Source organism: Gossypium raimondii, chromosome 13, assembly GCF_025698545.1.
Source record: "Gossypium raimondii isolate GPD5lz chromosome 13, ASM2569854v1, whole genome shotgun sequence".
Lineage (NCBI taxonomy): Eukaryota > Viridiplantae > Streptophyta > Magnoliopsida > Malvales > Malvaceae > Gossypium > Gossypium raimondii.
Genome location: NC_068577.1, coordinates 36,743,898 through 36,752,055, shown reverse-complemented (window position 1 = coordinate 36,752,055; position 8,158 = coordinate 36,743,898). Strand labels below are relative to the sequence as shown.

Here is an 8,158-nt window from a genome sequence, read left to right as displayed (position 1 = left end):
TCAGAGACCATCCCTTCATAACCGCAACCGCTAGAACAATTCTTATGGTTGTTGCCTTAACAACTGGACTAAACGTGTCTCGAAAGTTAAAACCAGGATGTTGGGAGAAGCCCTTTGCTACCAAACGCGCCTTGTACCTCTCTATAGTGCCATCAGCTCACTTTTTGACTTTAAAAAGCCATTTGCATCCTATGATCTTCCTGTTAGTAGGTAGCGGACAAAGTTCTCAGATCTTGTTGTGAAGAAGAGCCTGTAACTCATCATAAACAGCTGTTTTCCAGCAGGCATGTTGCATGGCATCGTGAATGTTAGTAGGACACTCAGTGGGAGCACAACTAACAGTACTCAGGTTTACTTTTGGTCTGAAAATACCAGCTTTGCTTCTTTTCACCATGGCATGCGAATTAACTGGTAAAATAGGGGATACAGTAGGAGCTGAAGAATTAGTCGAGGGTGACTATTGCGAGCTGTTGCTTAAAGACGGACCATTAGACATAGAGTTCACTGGACTGAGCCTCGGGGCTGAAAGACCATGAGACACTGGTGAGACTAAAGCATTCGAACCTGAATGTAGAACCAGCAGCTTAAAGCTAGAAGAAGAGAAGGCAGGTTGAGAAGCTAGTGACCTGGAGTGACTTTGCTTAAATGGGAACTCACATTCATGAAATGTGACATGACGTGAGATATAAACCCTACCATCAACTGCCTGACACCGATAGCCTTTATGAAACGGAGAATACCTAAGAAAAATGCATGGGCTTAACCGATACTGCAGCTTTGAAGTATTGTATGGCCGAAGATTAGGGAAACATAAACAGCCAAATACCCTTAAAAATGTGTAGTTGGGACGCTCTCGAAACAGTTTTTCATAGGGTGATACTCCTAATGGAGAAGAAGGTAACCGGTTCACCAAAAAAACTGCACTGCAGAATGCATCATTCTAGTAGGTGGTGGGTAGACCAGCATGAGCCATCATAGAAAGGCCAGTTTCAATGATTTGTCTGTGTTTGCGTTCCACCAAACCATTTTTTTGTGACGTATATGGGCAGGTGATACATTGAACAATACCATGTTGTAACAGGTAACCATTCAAAGCTTGAAATTCACCTCCACCATCAGTCTGCAGAACTTTAAGCTTGCACCCCAGAAGTCTTTCAGCCTATCTATGAAACACAGTAAATACACTACGAACATCTAACTTCTTTCATAGAAAATATAACCATGTGTATCTCGAGTAAGCATCTGTAAAAGCAACATAGTAGCGAAATCCATTTGATGCAACTGGAGCAGGTCCCTAGACATTAGCAGCCACAAGTTGCAATGGAGCAGTATATTCAGAGTCAGAATGCGAAAAATGTTGCTTATGTTCTTTCCCTAAATGATAAGCAGTACAACAAGTAGCATGTTTATTTGTGACAACAGGAATATTACATTGAGTCAAGGCTTTCTTAAGCATAGCATTACAAGGATGCCATAATCTATAATGCCAAACATCAAGGGGTATCATAGTACTAGCAGTCAAACATTGAGCAGAGAGCATCTTTGAGCCAGAACCACTAGAATGTAATTTTTATAATCCATCACGTACAAAACCAGCAAGAAGAACCTACTTAGTCTTTAGATCACGAACTTGACACTGTGTAGGATAAAACTCAAACATCACGTTATTATCCTTTGTAAATTTTGATACAGAAAGAAGGTTCTTAGTTATTTCAGGAACATGCAGCAAGGACTTCATAAGTAAAGGTCGTGACTGAGTGATCAAAGAAGACTGACCCATGGACATGACAGTAAGAGCTGAGCCATTGCCCACATAAACTTTACCTGGACCATTATAAGGTAGGTTTTCACTTAACGCTAACCCTGAATATGTCAGGTGGTGAGTAGCTCCGGAGTCAGGATACCAGGCATTATCTGCCACCGTTGCTGGAATTGTAACAAAGGCCTGAGACTGTGGCGTTGGAGCGGATGCTAAAGTAGACATGCTACCAAGCTGTGGAAAGGTATGAAGAAACGGATTAGTCCAGTTAGAACATTGAGTAAGTGGGCAATACCAACCTGATGGAGCACTCTGATTGACAGTAATTGCAAGAGTCATCCAAGGTGAAGTGGAATAGTCAGGCCCAAACATACTTAGATTGGCTTGAGGAGCCAGTGGAGGTCTGTAACCAATACTTTTGTATGAAGCATCAAAATGATGGTAACATCGATCAACAAGATGACCTGGCTTTCCACATAATTGACACTGAACTCTCGATCCATACGAGCGACCACGCCCACGGCCCCGAGTATTAGAAGAGTGGTGATACACTGGTGTGGACACAGTTTCATTTACAACAGTTGGTGCTTGACTAGATACCAAGTTAGCTGAACTAGGAGCCTTGCACACCACAACCTGTTGTCTTGTTTCAGCATCAAGAAGAATGGTAGTTACTCCTTGAACAGTATATGGAACCTGACTAGCAGCGACAATTGTGATGAATGACTCATATTCCGGTGGCAAACCATTAAGAATGGTCGTGACATGTTCATGGTCACTGATAATCTCCCCAAAGCTAGCTAGACTGTCACAATAGTTCTTGATCTTCATAAGAAAATCCTTCATAAATAGATCTCATTTACGTTAAGAATGTAAGGCACGTCTATAAGACATCAACCTGGAAGTAGTCTTGCTACCGTACAGAGCAACGATGGCATTCCAGATTTAAGCACTGGAATCCAGACCAATCAGATGAGGCAAAACACCCGTGCTCACAGAAGATAACAGCCACGAGGCTAGAGCACAATCTTGTTGCTCAAACCTAGCAAATTCTGGATTCTCCTAAAGAGCTCCACTTGCATCCATAATCTGTCGAGGAGGAGCAACTGTGCAAGATTCAAGAAAATGTTGCAGTCTATAGGTTTTAAGCGCCAAAAGAATCTGTTGATACCATAACAAATAGTTATTATCATCTAGTAACACAGAAATTTTCTTGGTTGAAAAAAAACGACTATCAACAACCCCATCAACAGGATTCGACGCCATTGTAGGAGTGGCAAAGTGCATATTAGAAGGGCTAGAAGGAAAAGCCATAAACTCACAAAAAATACACGAAACAATTTCTAGAAAACCTTTGATACCATGTTAAGATAACAAACATAATGATAATATTGAATTCAAGAAAAGCTTACTTTACAGAACATCAATTATTGCTTACTTATAGTAATAGAGAAGTAAACTACTATAATTGACATTAACTAACACGAGCAGTCATTAGCTAACTACTTAACTAACTAACTGACTACAATAATAGCTCTAACAGTAATTTGAAATTTACGAGTAGGTAATAACAAAATAAGTGCACTAAAGGCAAAAATCCTAAAAAAGAACAAATCAAAATATTGGAGCATTTGGAGCCAATGAAAAAAAAAGTAAAATGGGTTTCTTGATATATCGGCAGTCGAAGGTGAAATGTACGATTTTAAGGTAAGAATACGAATAGGTAATATTTAAATATTATTTTTCAAAATTCACATTTTGTCAATTCATCCCTTACATTATATTCAGATTAAAAGTAGTAAAGGAAAAGAAAGTAGAAGAGTGGAAAGCTAAATAAAGTAAATAATTATTTATTATATTATTTGCATAATTGAAATTTAGTGAACGGAAGGAACGTTAGTAATTTTAATAGTTTTGTTTTGGATAAATAGTGGAAAGGAAAAAAGATTAATTATAATCAATTTTTATAATTATAATATTTTCATAGGATTATTTATAAAAGAAAGGGCAATCTTAAAATTTATTTTACTTTGCTTTCCTTAGCTTTCCCTCAAATTGGTGTACATAAAAAAAAAATTAACTCAACTTTCTTTGCTTTTCTTAGCCTAACTTATGATGTCTATCCAAATGAGGGAAAAGGTTATCCGTTTCTTTACTTTCCCTTCTTCACCTCTACTCCAAACATAGACTTAGTAGATACCGAAAACTAAGTTCTACACAGCTTTGCTATTTCTTGGATAAATACAAAGGTACCTATAAAAGAAAATTGAACTATCTTTTTTTTTTTTTTTAATAGTAAAAGGGAGGTATCATATGAGTAATGGGAGAGTTGCAAATGAGAGACTGGAAGATAGATTATGTTACAGATGAAAGAACCATGTTAGATTGTAGTGTAGCCTATACACTTAATAAGCAATGCAGATGGTATTATTGCAAAACTTGGCTGTGAATCAAACTGTTTACATAAATGCCGGTACAATTATCCAATTCCAGCTTCTTATGGCTACATGACCCTATATTCACACTTTAATGTCTCTCGAGATACAAAGTTGGTGCCCCATTGAGCAGCACTGGACTTGGATCTTGCTTTCCATAACAAAATTTCTAATAGATGGTCTCTCTCTCTCTCTCTCTCTCTCTCTCTCTCTCATAGTACAAAAATACTCGGGGCTCGTCTCAATTATTTATATAGCAATCATTATTTTGCGGTTTCATATATTTATCACTAACATTTGCCATTGATCGTACATTATAGTATTCATTAGGTTGGAAACTATGGAATCACTGAATCATGAGACCAAAAATGCATCCCCCAGCATCTGTATCAGCAAGAATTGTCAAGTTTTCGTTTGGAAATGATTCCTGCGGCAGCAGGTTTGGAAGATTTTGAGCAAGATTGATGAAGTAGTTGCCTCGAAGGTTCGTCGTTAAGGGATCGTCGCTCGGAAGTACTAGACCATTTCATCTGCATGAAGCTTCGCTTTCTCCAAGGACCCATATGCAGTTTCTTCTCCTCCATTGACCTTTTGGCAGCATCGCACATCACTCCCACGATAGGGTTGAGGTACTCAGTTTTGCCTACGTAACACAACGGTAATTTGTCTACCAGTTTCATGTACTCGTCGCATGCTTTCGCGATCTCGAATTGGTCCCTGAATTCCAATTCGATTACGAGTGGGATTTGCTTCTTTCGCCCTTGTGTGCTTGCCATCACCTCGATGTATTCATGTGACCCTAATGAATAAATCCTGAATCTTCAGTTTCACACGAAAAACAACATAAACACGACACGAATAATTTAAAGAAAACCAAACCTGCAGGATAGTTTTTGGTGTGTTTCCACTTAGAAACACAGAGAGTGGCCTTAAGGCCTTTGTGACAAAGCAGATTTATAACTCTCTTGCGCAAGCAGTTGATGCAACCAATAGCAAAGCTTAAGGTTTGATATTGATTAATGCAGCTACAAAACTCCGTCTCTTTGGCCTCCTCTATTATTCCATTAACTTCTTGCCGTAACTTGGAACCTATTAACATATAACGCTCTAGTATTTCCTGCAAGGCAACTCTAATTTCAGACTGAATCCGATATTCGATTTTTAACATGACATCTTCATGCAACTTTCAAGAAATGAAATCTAATGCAAAGCTAGGAATTTTTTGTTTTAGCATCCATATGTAATCATTTAAATTCAGAGAAATCAAAATAAGATACTAATACCACTGCTTCACCCTAAATAATTTTATTATTTGAATCCAACATCTCTGACAACTTTATTTATTCTCATACCCACTTTTTAATTATAGCCAAGACTTTGCTTCCAACTTAGGTGACATGAGTTCAACCCCGTCAATCCTTCCCTCCCTCTCTCAATAATTATTGTCTAATTTAGCCATTCTTAGTATTTAATTTTATAATTTCAATCTTAATCAAATGGTAACGGTTAAATTCTACTATTTTTAAAATCTTGTACGACAAACATATAATCACATGTATAACGTCATGTCAGTTTTTTGTTTTCACATATTATTTATATAAAAAAACATGTGATTTTAATTAATGGATTTGATGAGTACCATATCAATTAGAACTAGAATTTTTATTTCAAATGTAAAGGCTAAAATGATCAAATTGGAGAATAATGACTAAATCAACAACTTACATGTTATTTGGATTAAGACTAAAATTTTAAAATTCAAAAATATAAATACTAAAATTGACCAAAAATTTTAACCTAAATAACAACAATGGTTTTATCAGTTCAAACTTTATATACAGCATTACATATATAAATTAGTTAATTATAAGGCTGGAGTTGAATGAATAAAAGAATGTCATCCATTCATAAAATGGGAAAAGAAAAAATCACATGTGTAACCAAACATGTGAATTAATTAGAATCATTCATTTGAAAAACAAGCACACCATAATCCAACCACAAATTTAATAATTTAGATCATCAGTAATTAGAAAAATAAGAGAAAAGAAAATCAAGCTTTTAATGGAAGTCAATTAAGGGTCGTATATATTTTCGTGGTTCGTAGATATTTATTCCTATGAATTGAAAGCTACTCCTTTATTTGTCTGCTATGTCAGATTTTTCATCACTTGAAACCATTACCAGGAAAATAATATCATGATATCATTTTTGAAAAAAAGGCCCCACACTAAAATGCAATATTTTCATTTTCACACTTAATATTATTTCACTACTTTCAAACATTATAATTTATAATTCGATTTTTTTAAAATTTATAATTTAATTCAGACTCATCCTACTATTTATTTATCTATTTATATTCAATTTCATGATTAATTTGTATTGAAGAAGAGAGTGTGAGTAGAATATGAAAGAGTTTAATTAGATTTTGGTTTTAACATTCATAGATGACGATATTCACCATAATTTCTTTACATTAACAACAATCTGATTAAAAAGAAATTATTTAAATTGTATGATGATAAAAGAGAGATAGAAATGTACCTGAAGCAAGGCCTGCTGGGATTCCCAGTAAAGGGTGTGTTGGATAGAATCATTGGATTCATTACCATCTGAACCATAGCCATCGGTTGTTGCATCATTAACCCAATTACCATCTGATTCTGCAAAATCATTGTACAAAAACTCTGAAACTTTCTCTTCAAGGCTTTTATTATTATAATTATTATTAAGCCCAGGTTTTTGACGAGCATGATCACGATCACGATGCTGATGGCCATTCAATTTCTGATCAAGAGCCTTCTCTTCTATGAGCTTACCCATAATCTCCTTTTCTAACCACAATTGAAAAACTAAACTAAAAATGAAGAAGAAGGAGAAAGAGAGAGAAAGAAAGAAAAACAACAACAACAACAGAAGAAAAGGCTCTTGCACAAAATATCCAACACGAGGAAGGCATGTATATATATTACCTAACATTAATGCCACATCAGCTTTAATAACATACATATTGTTGGTATTCTTGTTGGTTCGCAGTCGCACATTCAGTTTGCACATTCGGTTGTAACGTGCTCAACATTTATCAATAATAAAATATATTTTTTTATGCATATTAATTTTATCAGCTTGAATACATCTCAAAAATCATGGAAATGAGTTTATTTAAAAAAATTATATTTATTTTTTAGTAAAATAATACACTAAACGCGTTTCTTTTAAAATGATAATTAAATAATTTTAATTAATACCTATAAATCAATACCCATTAACAGAATCATTTATGATTATTTAATTGTTTTCTGACAATTTTCTTAAAAATATAAAATTACTTAAATTCTACAATCTAATTTTAGTCTTTTATTCAGATATCCAAGCTTGTTTTTCACTTTTAAACAAGTAATTTCCATATATTATAAACTTTATTTCCTTTTAATAATTTATATCATTTTATTTTTTATAATAAATTCCCAGTTTATTCATATTTAAATGCAATCATGTTTCTTAAATTCGTTGTTTTTCGCCGGAAACGCCCATTCCTAAATAGCCTTTTAACTTAGCATGGACACCAATACCTCCATATATTTAGTCTCGTTTTCTCTTTCCCTCTGGTTTGGGCATTCAAAAGTTACAAGTGTTTCGGATTTAAATTGGGTTACACTTAACTTTTTGAGACAAATTTTTTTTTTTAGTATTATTTTCTTTATTCATAAGACCGAATTGAAAATCTTATTTAAGAGGTATCGAATTTTTAATATTAAATTTAAGATATTTATATACAAATAATTCAAAAATTAAAGATATTGTAGCAGAGAAGATTAAATTAATGATACAAAATTGAAAGAAGAAAAATCCAAAGTGAGACAAAAAAATGAAATATATAGTGGACCAAACTTTTCTTTCTCCTCCAATAGTCACAAAAATCTTGTTTTATCTTAATGAAAAATTCACGCGACCAAAATAA

General features: G+C 34.5%; 1 protein-coding gene across 1 annotated transcript; it reads right to left on the bottom strand.

Moving 5' to 3' along the window:
- Nucleotides 1-4,164: 4,164 nt before the first annotated feature.
- On the bottom strand, nucleotides 4,165-7,136 carry LOC105784339 (hypothetical protein). Its single transcript, XM_012610196.2, has 3 exons — nucleotides 6,742-7,136; nucleotides 5,074-5,311; nucleotides 4,165-4,993 (listed from the first exon to the last, which is right to left on the bottom strand). Exons 1-3 carry the CDS (start codon nucleotides 7,018-7,020, stop codon nucleotides 4,584-4,586), a joined length of 927 nt encoding a protein of 308 aa, XP_012465650.1. The 5' UTR covers nucleotides 7,021-7,136; the 3' UTR covers nucleotides 4,165-4,583.
- Nucleotides 7,137-8,158: the final 1,022 nt, after the last annotated feature.

Bases quoted from the DNA above. Each gene is read 5' to 3' on its own strand.
- LOC105784339 (XM_012610196.2), bottom strand. From the start codon at position 7,020: ATGGGTAAGCTCATAGAAGAGAAGGCTCTTGATCAGAAATTGAATGGC. The intron at 5,312-6,741 runs GTACATTTCTAT...GTTGCCTTGCAG, and splicing joins CCCAGCAGGCCTTGCTTCAG to GAAATACTAGAGCGTTATAT. The intron at 4,994-5,073 runs GTTTGGTTTTCT...TTTATTCATTAG, and splicing joins CACCAAAAACTATCCTGCAG to GGTCACATGAATACATCGAG.